The 19,315-nt window shown below is 45.5% G+C and overlaps 1 protein-coding gene across 1 annotated transcript in view; it reads right to left on the bottom strand.

Annotated features, from left to right (window-relative positions):
* mymx (myomixer) overlaps positions 1-18,940 on the bottom strand; it is an 87,199-nt gene extending 68,259 nt beyond the window's left edge. The window contains exons 1-2 of the mRNA XM_029701881.1: positions 18,103-18,940; positions 6,932-7,078 (exon numbers count right to left, since the gene is read on the bottom strand). Of these exons, the coding sequence (XP_029557741.1) occupies positions 6,932-7,078; positions 18,103-18,678 (723 nt within the window). The 5' untranslated portion in view covers positions 18,679-18,940. The remainder of the gene's footprint in view (positions 1-6,931; positions 7,079-18,102) is intronic.
* Between the last annotated feature and the right edge of the window lie 375 nt (positions 18,941-19,315).

Raw genomic sequence — 19,315 nt, 5'->3', positions numbered from 1 at the left:
TCAACGGCAACAAAACGAATGAGCTGATCGTGGACTACAAGAAACAGCAGAAGGAGCACGCCTCTATCTACATCGATGGTACTGCAGTGGAGAAGGTGGAAAGCTTCAAGTGCCTCGGCGTACACATCATGGACAATCTGAATTGGTCCACCCACACCCACAGTGTGGCGAAGAAGGCGCAAAAGCGCCTTTTCAACTTCAGGAGACTGAAGAAATTAATCTGCTACCAAGAAGAAAAAAACAAAAATGACAAAATCAAATCAAATAGTATTTGTCACATGCTGAATACAACAGGTTTAGACCTAACCATGAAATACTTACTTACAAGCCCTTAACCAACAATGCAGTTTTAAGAAAAATAAGAGTTAAGAAAATATTTACTAAATAAACTAAAGTAAAAAATTGAAAAGCAATAATAAATTAACAAGGCTATATAGAGGGGGTACCGGTACAGAGTCAATGTGGAGGCTATATACAGGGTGTTACAGTACAGAGTCAATGTGGAGGCTATATACAGTACAGAGTCAATGTGCTGGGGTACAGGTTAGTCAAGGTAATATGAACATGTAGGGAAAGGAGGATACCTAGTCAGTTGAATTATTGAATGCATTCAACTGAAATGTGCCTTGTGCATTTAACCCAACCCCTCTGAGATGCAGGGGGCTGCCGTAGTCGACATCCACATCTTTGGTGCCAGGGGAACTGTGGGTTAACTGTTTTACTGAGGGGCAGAACAACAGATTTTTACCTTGTCAGCTCAGGGATTTGATCCAGCAACCTTTTGGTTACTGGCCCAATGCTCTAACCACTAGGCTACCTGCCACCCCAACAGGGAGGGGTAAAGTGATTATGCATAGATAATAAACAGCAAGTAGCAGCAGTGTAAAAAAGGGGGGAAGGTCAATGCAAATAGCCCGGATAGCCATTTGATGAGCTGGTCAGTTGTTAAGTCTTTTGGACCTAGACTTTGCGCTCCGGTACCGTGCCGTAGCAGAGAAAACAGTCTATGACTAAGGTGGCTGGAGTCTTAGACAATTTTTTAGGGCCTTCTTCTGACACCGCCTAGTATAGAGGTCTTAGATGACAAGAAGCTTGGCCCCCGTAATGTACTGGGCCGTATGCACTACCCTCTGTAGCGCCTTGCGGTCGAAGGCCGAGCAGCTGAGGAACTGAGGATCCATTCCAAGTCTTCTGAGAGGGTATAGACAATGTCATGCCCTCTTCACGACTGTCTTGGTGTGTTTGGACCATAATAGTTTGTTGGTGATGTGGACACCAAGACACTTGTAGGATCTCAACCTGTTCCCCTACAGCCATGTCGATGAGAATGGGGGCGTGCTCGGCCCTCCTTTTCCTGTAATCCACGATCATCTCCTTTGTCTTGATCAGTTGAGGGAGAGGTTGTTGTCCTGGCACCACACTTCTAGGTCTCTGACCTCCTCCCTATAGGCTGTCTCACTGTTGTGTTGTTGGCAAACTTAATGAAGGTTTTGGAGTCATGCTTGGCCATGCAGTCATGGGTGAACAGGGAGTACAGGAGGGGACTGAGCATGCACCCCTGAGGGGCCCCCGTGTTGAGGATCAACGTGGCAGATGTGTTGTTGCCTACCCTTAGGTCCTGGGAGCGGCCCGTCAGGAAGTCCAGGATCCAGATGCAGAGGGAGGCCTCCTCAGAACACATGCTCACAGTAGACGTCCTGGTAATTCATCTGGCCCTGCGGCCTTTTGAATGATGACCTGTTGAAAGGTCATGCTCACATCGACTACGGCGAGCGTGATCACACAGCCTTCTGGAACAGCTGGTGCTCTCATGCATGTTTCAGTGTTGCTTGCCTCGAAGCGAGCATAGAAGTTGTTTAGCTCATCTGTTAGGCTTGTGTCACTGGGCAGCTCGCAGCTAAGCTTCCCTTTGTAGTATCGTAATAGTTTGCAAGCCCTGCCACATTCGACGAGTGTCGGAGCCGGTGTAGTAGGATTCAATCTTAGTCCCGTATTTACGCTTTGCCTGTTTGATGGTTCGTCTTAGGCCATAGCAAGATTTCTTATAAGCGTTCGGGTTAGCATCCCGCTACTTGAAAGCAGCAGCTCTACCCTTTAGCTCAGTGCGGATGTTGCCTGTAATCCATGGCTTCTGGTTGGGGTATGTATGTACGGTCACTGTGGGGACAAAGTCATCAATGCACTTATTGATGAAGCCGGTGACTGATGTGGTGTACTCTTCAATGCCATCGGATGAGTCCTGGAATATATCCAAATCTGTGCTAGCAAAACAGTCCTGTAGCTTAGCATCTGCGTCATCTGACCACTTCCGTATTTAGCGAGTCACTGGTACTTCCTGCTTTAGTTTTTGCTTTTAAGCTGGAATCAGGAGTATATAATTATGGTCAGATTTGCCAAGTTGAGAGCGAGGGAGAGTTTTGTACGTATCTCTGTGTGTGGAGTAATGGTGGTGTAGAGTTTATTTTCCTCTTGTTGCACATGTAACATGCTGGTTTGACCAAGGCCCATAGGGAATAGGGTGCCATTTGGGACGCAGGTTTTCTCTTTCTGAACTGCTGCCCTTCCTGGAGAGAACAGCGGCCTGAGTCAGGTGGCCAGACTCTAGGAACTGAAGAACACTACAGTTTGGTATGAAATGTATCTGTAACTGCCTGTAGCTGTCAGAAGCCCACCAACGACACAGTAATCATATGGATCAAATAAGACATTATGGTTAATGGCCTGTTTCACTCTGATCGTAGCACAAAGAGTCCATCTACACAGTGCTGTTTTTATAGTTATCCAGGGCTAGGGGGTGAGATGGTGGTAAGAGATGATGGTTAAACAGATGACAATGAAACCCAAATGACACCCTATTCCCTTTAAAGTGCACTACATTTGACAGGGGACCTATGGGTCAAAAGTAGTGCCATTTGGGAAGCACCCTACATTTCACCTTCACAACTCCAGTGAAACAGCTAGAGGTCTCTTGTGGACTTCTAAGAGGTACTTTGAGTGAAAGGCTCTGGTGAAGTGCTCTAACGAAGGGCTTGACCACAGAATGAAACAAAACATGATACGGTATCTCTTTGGGCTCGACTACAGCTCTTCTTTCATGTCAACTAACCATCAAAACCTCAAATCACTTGGCAACCACACAAGCGTATTTGCATAACTTTAAAATATGATGGCATCTCTCCTCAGAGAGAGGTCTTTAAATGTAAGACCTCCCTGGGGACTTGTAGTGACATGGAGGTATTGCTGGGCTCCTCTAACCAGGCCTCTGCTTCTCCCCCTCCTAACCAGGCCTCCCCTCCAAACCAGGCTTCCCCTCCTAACCAGGCCTCCTCTGCTCCCCTCCTAACCAGGCCTCCTCCGCTCTCCTCCAAACCAGGCCTCCTCTGCTCCCCTCCTAACCAGGCCTCCTCTGCTCCCCTCCTAACCAGGCCTCCTCTGCTCCTCTTCTATCCAGGCTTCCTCTGCTCTCCTCCTAACCAGGTCTCCTCTGCTCTCCTCCTAACCAGGCCTCTTCTGCTCCCCTCCTAACCAGGCCTCCTCTGCTCTCCTCCTAACCAGGTCTCCCCTCCAAACCAGGCCTCCTCTGCTCCCCTCCTAACCAGACCTCCTCTGCTCCCCTTCTATCCAGGCTTCCTCTGCTCTCCTCCTAACCAGGTCTCCTCTGCTCTCCTCCTAACCAGGCCTCCTCTGCTCCCCTCCTAACCAGGGCTCCTCTGCTCCCCTCCTAACCTGCCTCCTCTGCTTCTCCTCCTAACCAGGCTTCCTCTGCTCTCCTCCTAACCAGGCCTCCTCTGCTCTCCTCCTAACCAGGCCTCTTCTGCTCCCCTCCTAACCAGGCCTCCTCTGCTCTCCTCCTAACCAGGTCTCCCCTCCAAACCAGGCCTCCTCTGCTCCCCTCCTAACCAGACCTCCTCTGCTCCCCTTCTATCCAGGCTTCCTCTGCTCTCCTCCTAACCAGGTCTCCTCTGCTCTCCTCCTAACCAGGCCTCCTCTGCTCCCCTCCTAACCAGGGCTCCTCTGCTCCCCTCCTAACCTGCCTCCTCTGCTTCTCCTCCTAACCAGGCTTCCTCTGCTCTCCTCCTAACCAGGCCTCCTCTGCTCTCCTCCTAACCAGGCCTCTTCTGCTCCCCTCCTAACCAGGCCTCCTCTGCTCTCCTCCTAACCAGGTCTCCCCTCCAAACCAGGCCTCCTCTGCTCCCCTCCTAACCAGACCTCCTCTGCTCCCCTTCTATCCAGGCTTCCTCTGCTCTCCTCCTAACCAGGTCTCCTCTGCTCTCCTCCTAACCAGGCCTCCTCTGCTCCCCTCCTAACCAGGCCTCCTCTGCTCCCCTCCTAACCTGCCTCCTCTGCTTCTCCTCCTAACCAGGCTTCCTCTGCTCTCCTCCTAACCAGGCCTCCTCTGCTCTCCTCCTAACCAGGCCTCCCCTCCAAACCAGGCCTCCTCTGCTCTCCTCCTAACCAGGCTTCCTCTGCTCTCCTCCTAACCAGGCCTCCCCTCCAAACCAGGCCTCCTCTTCTCTCCTCCTAACCAGGCCTCCTCTGCTCTCCTCCTAACCAGGCTTCCTCTTCTCTCCTCCTAACCAGGCCTCCTCTGCTCTCCTCCTAACCAGGCCTCCTCTGCTCCCCTCCTAACAAGGCCTCTACTCTCCTCCAAACCAGGCCTCCTCTGCTCTCCTCCTAACCAGGCCTCCTCTGCTCCCCTCCTAACCAGGCCTCCCCTCCTAACCAGGCCTCTGCTCTCCTCCTAACCAGGCCTCCCTTCCTAACCAGGCCTCTGCTCATCTCCTCCATAGCATACAGACCATAATGACCTCGAACAGGAAGTTATGTTTCTTTGTTTCTTCCTGTTGCTTCCTGTTTTGACCTGATAATAAAAACAATGGACTGTCGATCCAAATGTAGCTATTTTCTACACCCACAAAGCATGGGAAGCTGATATATGCAACTTTTCCACATGGATTTCTGTAATTTATTAATAATTTGACCCCATCATAATTCTATAAGCCAAGGTCGCTAAGGACCAATGTATCACTGGTAGCCTAGCAACCAAACAGGTCAGGTGGACAGGAAACAGTTCTAATTGGCTACAGTAACGATGACAATGTATCCAATAACCAATTATGTTGAACTGAATCTTGTAATGCCCTGTTCCTCTAGTTCCTCTCTACCATGGAAGTGAGTTGCAGAAAGCTGAGATGTTTTACAGAGCAGCCAAGAGACAGACAGGCTGTTTTACAGAGCAGCCAAGAGACAGACAGGCTATTTTAAATAGACCCAGAAAGGCAGGCAGAGAGACAGACTGCCACGAGACACACAGGCAGACTGCCACGAGAGACAGACGTGGTGAAGGAGACAGACCAGCTGCAGACCGTGAGACAGACCTGTACTAGGTTAAGGTTAGGGTTGTTCTGCCTGGTTGGTTGGCTGGTTGTTCTGTACTGGGTTAGGGTTGTTCTGCCTGGTTGGTTGGCTGGCTGGTTGTTCTGTACTGGGTTAGTGTTGTTCTGCCTGGTTGGTTGGCTGGTTGTTCTGTACTGGGTTAGGGTTGTTCTGCCTGGTTGGTTGCTCTGTACTGGGATGGGGTTGTTCTGCCTGGTTGGTTGGCTGGTTGTTCTGTACTGGGTTAGTGTTGTTCTGCCTGTTTGGCTGGTTGGTTGGTTGTTCTGTACTGGGTTAGGGTTGTTCTGCCTGGTTGGTTGCTCTGTACTGGGATGGGGTTGTTCTGCCTGGTTGGTTGGCTGGTTGTTCTGTACTGGGTTAGTGTTGTTCTGCCTGGTTGGCTGGCTGGTTGTTCTGTACTAGGTTAAGGTTAGGGTTGTTCTGCCTGGTTGGCTGGCTGGTTGTTCTGTACTGGGTTAGTGTTGTTCTGCCTGTTTGGCTGGCTGGTTGTTCTGTACTAGATTAAGGTTAGGGTTGTTCTGCCTGGTTGGCTGGCTGGTTGTTCTGTACTGGGTTAGGGTTGTTCTGCCTGGTTGGCTGGCTGGTTGTTCTGTACTGGGCTAGTGTTGTTCTGCCTGTTTGGCTGGCTGGTTGTTCTGTACTAGGTTAAGGTTAGGGTTGTTCTGCCTGGTTGGCTGGTTGGTTGTTCTGCCTGGTTGGCTGGCTGGTTGTTCTGTACTGGGTTAGGGTTGTTCTGCCTGGTTGGCTGGCTGGTTGTTCTGTACTCGGTTAGGGTTAGGGTTGTTCTGCCTGTTTGGCTGGCTGGTTGTTCTGTACTGGGTTAGAGTTGTTCTGCCTGGTTGGTTGGCTGGTTGTTCTGTACTGGGTTAGGGTTGTTCTACCTGGTTGGCTGGCTGGTTGTTCTGTACTGGGTTAGTGTTGTTCTGTCTGTTTGGCTGGCTGGTTGTTCTGTACTAGGTTAAGGTTAGGGTTGTTCTGCCTGGTTGGCTGGCTGGTTGTTCTGTACTGGGTTAGGGTTACTCTTCAGGAGGCATGAAGACATGGAGCCAGACAATGATGTCATCCACAAATAATTTCTTCCCTTTTGGCTGTTCCCTCACTCCCGCCCCTCCCTTCACCTCTCTTCTTCCTCCCATTGCCTCTCCCCTTCTCCCCCTCTCTACTCTTCTCCCCGTCCTACCCCCTCCTCCTCTACTTCCCTCCCGCGCTTCATAGCTCATACTCGGGACAGAATCTAAATCACTCAACATTCTGTTCTGCTCTAAGGATCATGGGACAAGGTCTCCATTCCTTCTCCCTGACATGATGCTTGTTTTTCTGCCAACCCATTACTGCAGGGCTTGCTCATTGAAAGCAAGCTGATCAGGCATGTATTAACCAACATGAAAACACTAATCAAATCAATCTATTGACCATGTGTTATGAACTAAAAACATTAGTTCGACTGTGGTTGCTGAGGGTACTGTCCCTTTAAGGTTGATTGGTTCCTACCTGTAGTACTTCCTGGTTAAAGATGCAGGTGATTGGTTCTTACCTTTAGTACTTCCTGGTTAAAGAGGGAAGTGCGTTGGGTGTAGCTGTCATTCTGGGGTACCACTACCGTCTCAGCATCTCTGTCTTTCCTTGGGGACCTTGCTCTGGGCCCCAACGTCTGTAGGAACCCAAACACGCTGCCATGGTCCTTTAAGGCAAAAAATACAACATTTAATGGATCAAACGTCATTGTTAAGAGGAGGCACAGTAACCCACTTCCAGGGCCTTAGCAGTGTGTTGGTGCATGGTTACTCCTCTCTGAGTGAAGCCTCACCACTGGTTCAAGCCATAAAAGACATGAGCCAATCAGGCCCCCAGCATTCAACCATAATCACCTCACTTGAGGAGAATGTTAAACTGTCCATTTAAATAGTTACTGTAATTGCACATTTAAACATGTCTCAGACCAGACTGTCCACCAGGAGACAGACGTCCCTTATGTCTGTAAACAAACCCTACTGTCCGCAATCTGAGAAGGATAAAGTGAACAGTACCGGCACTGTCCCATTAACCCCACAACTCAATAAAGACTTCACCAGACGTTTCCCTGGTTGTGTCCCATTAACCCCACAGCTCAATAAAGACATCACCAGCCGTTTCCCTGGTTGTGTCCCATTAACCCCACAGCTCAATAAAGACTTCACCAGCCGTTTCCCTGGTTGTGTCCCATTAACCCCACAGCTCAATATAGACTTCACCAGCCGTTTCCCTGGTTGTGTCCCATTAACCCCACAGCTCAATAAAGACTTCACCAGCCGTTTCCATGGTTGTGTCCCATTAACCCCACAGCTCAATAAAGACATCACCAGCCGTTTCCCTGGTTGTGTCCCATTAACCCCACAAGCTCAATAAAGAATTCAGCAGCCGTTTCCCTGGTTGTGTCCCATTAACCCCACAGGCTCAATAAAGACTTCACCAGCCGTTTCCCTGTTGTGTCCCATTAACCCCACAGCTCAATAAAGACTTCACCAGCCGTTTCCTTGGTTGTGTCCCATTAACCCCACAGCTCAATAAAGACTTCACCAGCCGTTTCCCTGGTTGTGTCCCATTAACCCCACAGCTCAATAAAGACTTCACCAGCCGTTTCCCTGTTGTGTCCCATTAAGCCCACAGCTCAATAAAGACATCACCAGCCGTTTCCCTGGTTGTGTCCCATTAAACCCACAGCTCAATAAAGACTTCACCAGCCGTTTCCCTGTTGTGTCCAAAATGCAACACTATTCTTTATACAGCGCAGCACTTTTGACTCTAGGAGAATAGGGTTCCATTTGGGACGTAGCCTCTGTGTAACTCCTTAAGACTTCACCCCATGACTTCCCTTCCTTCATTTCCCCCGGCCTATTACCATGTATGGTTGGACTGAACCACTGAGCCACTATGGGAATGGAGCATGACAAGAGAAAGCGCTACACACTATTTTGGGCCATTTTCAATAAGAACCTCTGTTTTGTAGCTTGTTGTAACCAGTCAGTTTCCCGTCACATATCAGAATGGTGAACGCGGCGATCAGGCTGGTTCCACCAGGCTCTATATTTTGAGTATTAATGTAGAAAGAATACACATCCATAGGTCTACTGGTCAAACCCTGTATTACAGTATGAGTTAGACCTGTTGCATGGTAATATGATCTGTCCTGGACCTGCAGTGTTGTTGAGATACTGCTGCTCTGCACTGGACTCTTTTCTCAGCAACACCTGTGGAGCTGAACACTGGATAAAAATACTCTAACAACTAATTATGTAACTTCACCATCAACAACCATGTTTTACTAGCCTGTTCCAAGATATGTTGTCTACTAAAACCATGTTCTACTAGCCTGGTGACAGATATGGTCTCTACCAACAACCATGTTTTACAAGCCTGTTCCCAGATCTGTTCTCTACCAAAACCATGTTCTACTAGCCTGGTCACAGATATGTTCTCTACCAAAACTATGTTCTACTAGCCTGGTCACAGATATGTTCTCCACCAAAACCATGTTCTACTACCCTGGTCCCAGATCTGTTCTCTACCAACAACCATGTTCTACTAGCCTGGTCCCAGATATGTTCTCTACCAACAACCATGTTTTACTAGCCTGGTCCCAGATATGTTCTCTACCGACAACCATGTTCTACTAGCCTGGTCCCAGATCTGTTGTCTACCAACAACCATGTTTTACTAGCCTGGTCCCAGATATGTTCTCTACCAACAACCATGTTCTACTAGCCTGGTCCCAGATATGTTCTCTATCAATAACCATGTTTTACTAGCCTGGTCCCAGATATACTCTCTACCAACAACCATGTTCTACTAGCCTGGTCCCAGATATGTTCTCTACCAACAACCATGTTCTACTAGCCTGGTCCCAGATATGTTCTCTATCAATAACCATGTTTTACTAGCCTGGTCCCAGATATACTCTCTACCAACAACCATCTTCTACTAGCCTGGTCCCAGATATGTTCTCTACCAACAACCATGTTCTACTAGCCTGGTCCCAGATCTGTTCTCTACCAACAACCATGTTTTACTAGCCTGGTCCCAGATCTGTTCTTTACCAACAACCATGTTCTACTAGCCTGGTCCCAGATATGTTCTCTACCAAAACCATGTTCTACTAGCCTGGTCCCAGATATGTTCTCTACCAACAACCATGTTCTACTAGCATGGTCCCAGATATGTTCTCTACCAACAACCATGTTCTACTAGCCTGGTCCCAGATCTTTTCTTTACCAACAACCATGTTCTACTAGCCTGGTCCCAGATCTGTTCTCTACCAACAACCATGTTTTACTAGCCTGGTCCCAGATCTGTTCTCTACCAACTCCATTGTGTATTGTCTCTTAATTTATCATTTTTATTACACTGCTGCTACCTCATTCTCCAAGCAAGGTGCATGAACTGAGCTAATAATTACATGTATGTTTCGTGTCTGGTTCTCTGGCTGTTGTTAGCCTACGGTATCATGAGCAACGTTGAATAATTTCACCTCACCTGTGAGACTAAAGAGGAAATTCAGCAGCCCTTGGAGGACAGTGGATATTAATAAAGTGAGAGTTGGAAGATGATAGAAGTGCTTCTTTACAGTGGCGTGTATTCGTGCATGCCAAGGGAAGCTAGGCTTCCCCAAAAATTTGACAAATAATAATTTGTCTTTCGCCTTTGTGTTTTCATAGTTTTCTGTCAATTTGCAAATGGCTGAATCTCACTGGAGGGTAACAGTATGTGTAGTCCATGTATCTGATGCTGTCTGGACCAAAAGAGTATAACCTGTTGCCACCGTATCATTTAATTGATTCATACCAGCAAGCATTTGGCCTCCCTTGATGAAAAATCATTTGCCAATCAGGGTTGAGCTGAGCTCAACTGTTGGTTGTCCTGGCGCAGCAAAACTCCACCCAAGGGAGGCCAGTTTGGATTTGGCTTCACACCAATCAAATCACATCCTAAGCAAAGCATCTCTAAGCATCATTGTCAGAAAAACATATGTTTCTGTTCTGCTTGTGATGATGTCCTGCAGTAGCTAGCTTGCTAAATCGGCCCCTTTCCTAAGCCATGGACAGAGATGTGGATTTGTACTTGTGGTGTTGACTTAATCATTGGCCTGTACAGATAATTATGATTGCGATTCTGATCTAACCATAAATTCATATATTGTGCCACTGGGCTGAGACTATTGAAGTTCAATATGTAGCCTAAATGTAGCCTAGTAGGTTCACGTTAGCTAACTTAGCTGCTTCACTGTTGTTGATGCCAGGAAGTTAGTCTAGCAACTATTTTAGCTAGGTAGCCTATGAGAACACAATCTAAAAGTGTACAGAGCCATAGACCATTTTGCCAACATGAAAGAGAGGAGGATGGCATTGGCGTTCAACTAGTCTACAAGTAGGGTTTTTACACACAACACATACACACAGACAGACAGAAATCAGTTGCATGGACAGCCGCATAACATTTAGCAACATTGATTGGACTAAATCGTTTTTGATAATTTGAAATGTGTTTTTAGCATTGTTGATTTGATGATGTTTAAATGTTTGGAATAGTGGATGCAGTGTTCCTGTTGTCTTTGTGCTGACTTGCGTTAACTCTGTGGTTCTTAATCAGTAGTTTAGTAAACTGTTGAAAACATTAACTTGCTTGACCGTGCTGCAGGTGATACAACTGTTTGTTACATGCAATATTTGCTTTGCGGACTTCACCGGACAGATGTTGCTCTCCGGTTTTGTGATGAAACAAATGTATGTTTTATTGAATTTCTTCTGCCACTGTGTGACTGTTGTCTTTTTGTTGTCTCTGCCTTATTGTATATCACGGTGGTGTATGAACCAATGGGTTGTAGAGCAAACAACACAATTATAACAACATAGGTTGTAATATGGCTTTTTTACTGGCTTGGCTTGTCTTCCTCAGTGATTTTACCCACGCACCGCTACTGCTTCCAGATTGTTTAATGTAAAACCAACTCGTTTCGACCGTTACACTTCCTCTGGGGTGTGGGGTGTATTCATTACGGAAACAGTTGACCATTTATGAGCAAGCGGAAGCAAAAAAAGCAAAATGACAGTTTCTAATGGACAAATTCAAGTAGGTCCCTCCCCATTTTGTTCCGTTTGCTCTGTTTGCTTCCATTTGGTTCTTAAGCGGTTTTCGTTGCCAGACATAATGAATACAACCCAATAATAATTTTTGGGTTTATAGGTGGAACAATGAATGAGGCTTTTCTACATTTCAAGCTTGCCTACTATTGGTCCGATTTTTGCAACTCATTTACCAATCACATCAGGTTGTGTGACAAATTCCACTGATGATTGGTCCCTCAAAAAATACGAGGTCATTTTCCAGTGGTGGAAAAAGTACCCAGTTATCATACTTGAGTAAAAGTAAATGCTGTACATTAAATTCCTTATATTAAACCAGACAGCACGATTGTATTTTCATAATTATTTACGAACAGCCAGAGCAACACTGTCAGACATCATTTACAGTGTTTGTCTTAAGTGAGTCCACCAGGTCAGAAGCGGTAGGGATGACAGCACGTTATATTGATAGAGGCAGTAGGGATGACAGCACGTTATATTGATAGAGGCAGTAGGGATGACAACACGTTATATTGATAGATGCAGTAGGGATGACAACATGTTATATTGATAGAGGCGGTAGGGTTGACAACACGTTATATTGATAGAGGCAGTAGGGATGACAGATCGTTATATTGATAGAGCCGGTAGGGATGACAGCACGTTATATTGATAGAGGCAGTAGGATGACAACACATTATATTGATAGAGGCAGTAGGGATGACAACACATTATATTGATAGAGGCAGTAGGGATGACAACACGTTATATTGATAGAGGCAGTAGGGATGACAACACGTTATATTGATAGAGGCAGTAGGATGACAACACGTTATATTGATAGAGGCAGTAGGGATGACAGCACGTTATATTGATAGAGGAAGTAGGGATGACAACACGTTATATTGATAGAGGCAGTAGGGATGACAACACATTATATTGATAGAGGCGGTAGGGATGACAACACGTTATATTAATAGAGGCAGTAGGGATGACAACACATTATATTGATAGAGGCAGTAGAGATGACAACACGTTATACTGATAGAGGCGGTAGGGATGACGACACGTTATACTGATAGAGGCAGTAGGGATGACAACACGTTATATTGATAGAGGCAGTAGGGATGACAGCACGTTATATTGATAGAGGCAGTAGGGATGACAACACGTTATATTAATAGAGGCAGTAGGGATGACAACATGTTATATTGATAGAGGCAGTAGGGATGACAACACGTTATATTGATAGAGGCAGTAGGATGACAACTCGTTATATTGATAGAGGCAGTAGGGATGACAGCGCGTTATATTGATAGAGGCAGTAGGGATGACAACACGTTATACTGATAGAGGCAGTAGGGATGACAGCGCATTATGTTGATAGGTGTGTGACTTGAACCATATTGCTGTCCTGCCTGACCATTCAAAATGTACTTTTGGGTGTCAGGGAAAATGTATGTAATAAAAGTACTTTATTTTCTTTATGAATGTAGTCTTGTAAAAGTACAAGTTTACAAAAATATTAATAGTAAAGTACACATACCCCAAAAATAAATTTAAGTAGTACTTTCAAGTATTATTACCTAAATACTTTACACCACTGCATACAGCATTGCACCATTACCGTTCAGAGATTCACCATAGTTTAATATAGATGGTGTAAATACAGAGATTCACCATAGTTTAATATAGATGGTATTAGCTACATACAGCATTGAAACATTACCATAAAAAGTTTCATAATAGTTTAGTGTAGATGGTATTACCTCAGGATTTGCATTTTTCACACATTCTTATCCAGAAGCAATTAGGGTTAAGTATCTTGCTCAAGGGCATATCAAGAGATGTTTTCACTTAGTCGGCTCGGGGATTTGAACACGCAACCTTTTGTTTAATCGGCCAATACTCTTAACCACTAGGCTACCTGCTGGCGCTTCAAATTAGCTTAAATTAGATATGATATTATGACTCAAACTGTCAAAGAATTAAGTTTATCTGTCTCCACAACATCCAGAAAGTTCTGGAAAGTCTTAAATTAGATGGGATTCTTTATTCTAACTTAGATTAAACTGTAAATGAAAAACCTTTATCTGTCTCAACAGCGTCTTAGAAGTCCTTAATCACGTCATAATCACAGCATAATTACAGCACATGACTCATACATAATGATCTGACTGTATCAGGCTAGACAGCTGTACTCATGAAGTCATCTCGCTGTGGGCTACAGTATATCTGTGGAGAGAGCAGAGGCTGAACAGTGTCTTTGTCTTGTTGCATAATGGAGTCTGATGAGCTCATCCTTGTTACAGTGATATGAATCATACTATAAACCGGGTGGTTTGAGCCCTGAATGCTTATTGTCTGAAAGCCGTGGTATATTAGACCGTATACCACGGGTTTGACAAAAAACATACTTTTTACTGTACTCATTTCCTGGGTAACCAGTTTATAATAGCAATAAAGCACCTCGGTGGTTTGTGATACATGGCCAATATACCACGGCTAAGGGGCTGTATCCAGGTACTTCACATTGCGTTGAGGTTAAGAACAGCCCTTAGACGTGGTATATTAGCCATATCACACTCCCTCGGGCCTTACTGCTTAATTATATTACATTATATGAATAACGCTGAACTGAGTACAGTACAGAGTTGAATCTTTCATTCAAAGATGAGATCCTATAATTAGTATTTGACTGTTGATGATAAACAATAGAATGTGATTCTGTTGGTTTGAACCCCAGAGAATAATTTCAGGAAACCACAATTAAATAGGGGGAAAAAATGTAAACCCTCTTTATACAAAGTGTGAAATTGATTAACCTTATTTGCATATTGACAGAAAACAATATAACCGAATAATACTGAAAGCCTGCTTCTGTTAGCCAAAATAAATGTTCAACAATTAGAGACATGTAGGACACGTGACGTAGGATATTTGCAACTGTGAATTTGCGTAATTGAAGTTGCTGAGACTGAGAGAAAGGCTTTAACTACCAATCAAAATCTACTTCATCCATCATGAAGAGGAGGTCGCTTGGTGTCCATCATGGAATAATATTATAAGTAGATTTAAGCAGCCTTGTAAGTAAAAAATGTATTAATCTCATTCTCCAAAACATGTAGCTTAACCACAGTTAAACATCTGGGGGTCACGAATACCCTGATACCAAACCCTGCTAAACTCCTTGACAACATACCCTGAAAAACTATTTGACACCAAACCATGCAAAACTCCCTGACACCAAACCATGCTAAATGCCTTGACACCATTCCAAATTCATTGACACCAAACTATGCTAAACTCCTTGACACCACATCCTGCTAAACACCCTGATACCACATCCTGCTAAACTACCTGACACCAATCCCTGCAAAATGCCTTGACAGCAAATCTTGCAAGACACCCTGAAAACAAACCCTTCTCCAAAACATATAGCTTAACAACAGTTAAACATGTGGGCTCACAAATATCCTGACACCAAACCCTGCTAAACTCCTTGACACCAAACCCTGCTAAACTCCTTGACACCAAACCCTGCTAAGCTCCTTGACACCAAACCCTGCTAAACTGCCTGACACCAAATCATGCTAAATCTCCTGACACCAAATCATGCTAAATCTCCTGACACCACACCATGTAAAACACCCTGACAACAAACCCTGCTAAACTATTTGACACCAAACCCTGCTAAACACCTTGACACCACATCCTGCTAAACTTCCTGATACCACAACCTGCTAAACGCCCTGACACCAAACCATGCAAAACTTCCTGACACCAAACCCTGCAAAACGCCTTGACACCAATCTCCGCAAAACTTCCTGACACCAAACCATGCAAAACACACTGACACCAAACCCTGCTAAACTCTGTGACACCAAACTCTCCAAAGCTCCATGACACCACACGTTGCAAAACCCCCTGACACCAAACCCTTCAAAAACGCCTGACACCAAACCCTTCAAAACACCCTGACACCGAACACTGCAAAACTCCTTGACAAAAACCATGGTAAAATCCTCACACCAAACCCTGCTACGCTCCTTGACACCACATCCTGCTACACTACCTGACACCAAACCATGCTAAATACCCTGACACCAAACCCTGCAAAACACCTTAACAACAAACCCTGCTAAAACTCCATGACAACAAACCCTGCTAAAACTCCATGACAACAAACCCTGCAAAATGACTTGACCTCAAACCTGCTAAACTACTTGACACCAAACTCTGCAAAACTCCTTGATACCAAACCCTACTAAACTCCTTGACACCAAATCCTGCTAAACCCCTTGACACCACATCCTGCTTAAACTCCCTGACATCATATCTTGCTAAAAGACCTGACACAACATCATGAATTCCCCTGACACCAAACCGAGCAAAAACCCTGACACCAAACCTTGCAAAATGCCTTGACGCCAAACCTTGCTCCAAAACATCTGGCTTAACTACAGTTAAAAATGTGGGCTCACAAATATCATGACACCAAACGCTGCTAAACTTCTCGACAACATACCCTGCTAAACTCCTTGACACCACATCCTGCTAAACCTCCTGACAACACACACTGTAAAAAATCCTGACACCAAACCCTGCTAAACTAATTTACACCAAGCCCTTCTAAACTACTTGTATCCAAACCCTGCAAAACTTCCTGACACCACACCCTGCAAAAGTCTTTGACAACAAATCCTGCTTAAATGCCCTGACACCAAACACTGTAAATTACCTGACACCAAACCCTGGAAAACTAACAGACACTGAACACTGCAAGACACCCTGACACCAAACCCTGCTAAACTTCCTGACACCAAACCCTGCAAAAGTCCCTGACACCAAACCCTGCAAAATGCCTTTACACCAAACCCTGCTGAATCCCCTGACATCAAACCCTGTTAAACACCCTGAAACCAAACCATGCTACAATCCTTGACACCAAACCCTGCAAAGCCCCCTGACACCAAGCCCTGCTAAACTCCTTGACACCATGCCCTGCAAAACCACCTGACACCACATCCTTTAAAAATACCTGACACCAAACTCCGCAAAATTACCTGACACCGAACCCTGCTAAACTTCCTGACACCAAACCCTGCAAAAGACCCTGACACCAAACCCTGCAAAATGCCTTTACACCAATCCCTGTTAAACTGAACACTGCAAAACCTCCAGACACCAAACCCAGTAAAACTAACAGACACTGAACACTGCAAGACACCCTGACACCAAATCCTGCCAAACATCCTGACACCAAACCCTGTAAAATCCCCTGACACCAAACACTGCAAAATGCCTTTACACCAAATCCTGCTGAATCCCCTGACATCAAACCCATCAAACCCTGCTAAACACCCTGAAACCAAACCATGCTACAATCCTTGACACTAAACCCTGCTAAACTCCCTGATACCAAGCCCTGCAAATCTCCCTGACACAAAATACTGCTAAACATCTTGACACCAAACCCTGCAAACCACCCTGTCACAAAATCCTGCTAAACATCTTGACACCAAACCCTGCAAAATGTCCTGAAACCAAACCCTGTTAAATGCCTTGACACCAAACCCTGCAAAAGTCCTTGACACCAAACTCTGCTAAACTCCTTGACACCGAACCCTGCTAAACACCCTGAAACTAAACCCTGCAAAATACCTGACACCGAACCCTGCAAAACTCCCTGACACCAAAACCTTTAAAATCCCTGACACCAAACCCTGCAAAATTCCTTGACACCACACCCTGCAAAACGCCCTGTTACCACACCCTGCAAAATTCCCTGACACCAAACCCTGCATAATGCCCTGTTACGACACCCTGCAAAATTCCTTGACACCACACCCTGCAAAACGCCCTGTTACCACACCCTGCAAAATTCCTTGACACCACACCCTGCAAAACGCCCCGTTACCCCACCCTGCAAAATTCCCTGACACCACACCCTGCAAAACGCCCTGTTACCAAACCCTGCAAAACACTCTGTTACCAAACCCTGCAAAACGCCCTGTTACCAAACCCTGCAAAACGCTCTGACACCAAACCCTGCAAAACGCTCTGACACCAAACCCTGCAAAACGCTCTGACACCAAACCCTACAAAATTGCCCTGTGTGTGATTATTAAATGTATTGACCACACCGCACCGGTGTTCACATTTTCCATAGCTGATATTCATATGAGAATTAGTGTCTAGCACCCAATAAAAATATAATTTAATTGTATTGGTCACATACACATGGTTAGCAGATGTTTTTGCGGATGTTGTGAAATTCTTGTGATATAATACATAAAAAACTAAAGGACTAGAAGCGAGGCAGCCCTCTCTGTCGGCACCATCTTCTCTCTATATTCCACAGAAAACTTTTTCATTCCAGTCCATCTTTGAATGAAAAACTAATTATTTTGCCATTGATAACTATGAACCTGCATATCCATGTGTAATTATACTGTTGATTACGTGTCTATTGGCAAGAAAGAGTCTATCAGTTTTAGGTTATTCATGAAACTTAATAGACAAGCTATTCTGCAATCTGATGACACAACCACATTAGACAGAGTAACAACCATTGATGTTGTGTACCATTAAAAGATAAGTCTCCTACCTTAAAATGTGAGCTGGGTTTGTTCTCACAGCTGACTCCCACTATTCTGGGCAGCTGTTGCTTGGAGCTGCTGATGTTGTTGTTGTTGTTGTTGTTGATGATGATGTTTTGTGATCCGGGGTTCCCTGTGACAGGGGGTCGTCCTGGTCCTGGTCCGATACTGACCACCCTGTGGTCTGACTCCTCCTGTCTCCTCCAGGAGCTGTACTCCTTCTCTGGGCTCCCAGAAATGGTGATCTTCCTGATGGATCTGGATGTGGCGGTAGGAGAGACAGAGCTCCGGTGGGAGTTGGGAGACACAGACATGGTATTCTGGTTTCGGTGGTCCTGGGTAGATATGTCCTCCTGCTGCTGTTTGACAGGTACTGATGTTGGAGTGGTCCGGTTAGCGAGGGGAGCTTGATGAGGAGTAGCCACACTCACCTGCACCTGGCTGAGGTAGAGGGAGACCCGGTCACTCTGCCAGGACGGCTGCTGGGGGAAGTTTGGACCTTTAGACCTGGTGGCAGGTCCAGAGACGGAGAGCCTGGTTCCGATGGTGAAGGGTTGTACCTTCCTAATGATGCTCTCTGACATGGTTAGCCCAGCGGTACTATACGGTCCACACAGAGAAATATAGTCTCATTCACCTGAATCAGTCAGCTCCACTCTGCTAAGAGAAATACTACAGTCCAAATTAAAGCTACTCAAGTTTTGAAACCTCCCTTCTTCTCTTGTTGTCTTTCACTCTCTCCCACTAAACAAGGGGTGAAAGAAAAGAGAAGAAAGAGCTCACCAGAGAAAGCTCCCTCTCTTCCTCTCTCTCTTGTTCTCTCTCTCTCGTTCTCCCTTCCTCCCCTTTCTTCCTATATCTATCTTGTTCTCTCTCTCTTTCTCTCTCACTCTCTCTCGCTCTTGTTCTTGTTCTCTCTCTTCTCTTCCTCTCTCTCTTTTGTTCTCTCTCTCTCTTCCTCTCTCTCTTGTTCTCTCTCTTCTCTCTTCCTTTCTTTATTGTTCTTTCTCTCTCTCTCTTTCTTTCTCTCTCTCTCTTTCTCTCTCACACTTGTTATTTTCTTGTTCTCTCTTTCTTCTCTTCCTCTCTCTCTTCCTCTCTCTCTCTTCCTCTCTCTCTCTCTTGTCCTCTCTCTCTTTCTGAAGAGGAAGAAAAGCCAAGAGAGTGACTCAGTGAGAGTCAGCTGCTGGCTGATCCACCTTCTTGTGCATGTTAAGGAGA

This window comes from Salmo trutta, chromosome 2, assembly GCF_901001165.1.
Source record: "Salmo trutta chromosome 2, fSalTru1.1, whole genome shotgun sequence".
NCBI lineage: Eukaryota > Metazoa > Chordata > Actinopteri > Salmoniformes > Salmonidae > Salmo > Salmo trutta.
Note: the sequence above shows the minus strand (reverse complement) of the source record. Positions and strands in the feature narration are given on the sequence as shown.